Source organism: Eimeria mitis, genomic scaffold, assembly GCF_000499745.2.
Source record: "Eimeria mitis Houghton genomic scaffold, Emh_scaff196, whole genome shotgun sequence".
Classification (NCBI taxonomy): domain Eukaryota; phylum Apicomplexa; class Conoidasida; order Eucoccidiorida; family Eimeriidae; genus Eimeria; species Eimeria mitis.
In genome coordinates, this window is record NW_013570284.1 from 16850 (window position 1) to 17357 (window position 508).

The 508-nt window shown below is 56.9% G+C and overlaps 1 protein-coding gene across 1 annotated transcript in view; it reads left to right on the plus strand.

The window, feature by feature from the left end:
- Positions 1-232: 232 nt before the first annotated feature.
- The window catches only part of EMH_0002850 (uncharacterized protein), a gene marked incomplete at both ends in the record, with an annotated part of 571 nt that continues 295 nt past the window's right edge, over positions 233-508 (plus strand). Inside the window, 2 exons of the mRNA XM_013496176.1 lie at positions 233-377; positions 506-508. Coding sequence (XP_013351630.1) covers positions 233-377; positions 506-508 — 148 coding nt within the window. The remainder of the gene's footprint in view (positions 378-505) is intronic.

The following is a 508-nucleotide window of genomic DNA, read 5'->3' on the forward strand; positions in this document are numbered from 1 at the left end:
CTGTTGCTGCTGCTGCTGCTGCTGCTGCTGCTGCTGGCGTTGAGGTATTTGCTGCTAGATTGTTGAATCATGCGCCAGGTATTCTGCTGCTGCTGCTGCTGCAGCAGCAGCTGCATGCAGTGCTGCATGGGGCCCCGAGCAGCAGACAGAGGGTTGCGGTGCAGCCGCGAGAGAGAAGAAGGAGAGCAACCCAAAGACAGCAGCTGCTGCACGCAGCTCACGTCTCCCCCGTATGCTGCAGCAGCAGCAGCAGCAGCAGCAGCAACAGCAGCAACAGCAGCAGCAGCAGAAGCAGCAGCAGCAGCAGCAGCAGCAGCAGCAGCAACAGCAGCAGCAGCAGGAACAGCAGCAGCAGCAGCAACAGCAGCAGCGCGAAGGTTAATACTAAAGAAGCATGGGACGGCGCACGCCAGAGACGCCAAACCCTAATTGCGTAATCCTAAACCCTAAACCCTAAACCCTAAACCCTAAACCCTAAACCCTAAACCCTAAAGAACATCTCTTGAGT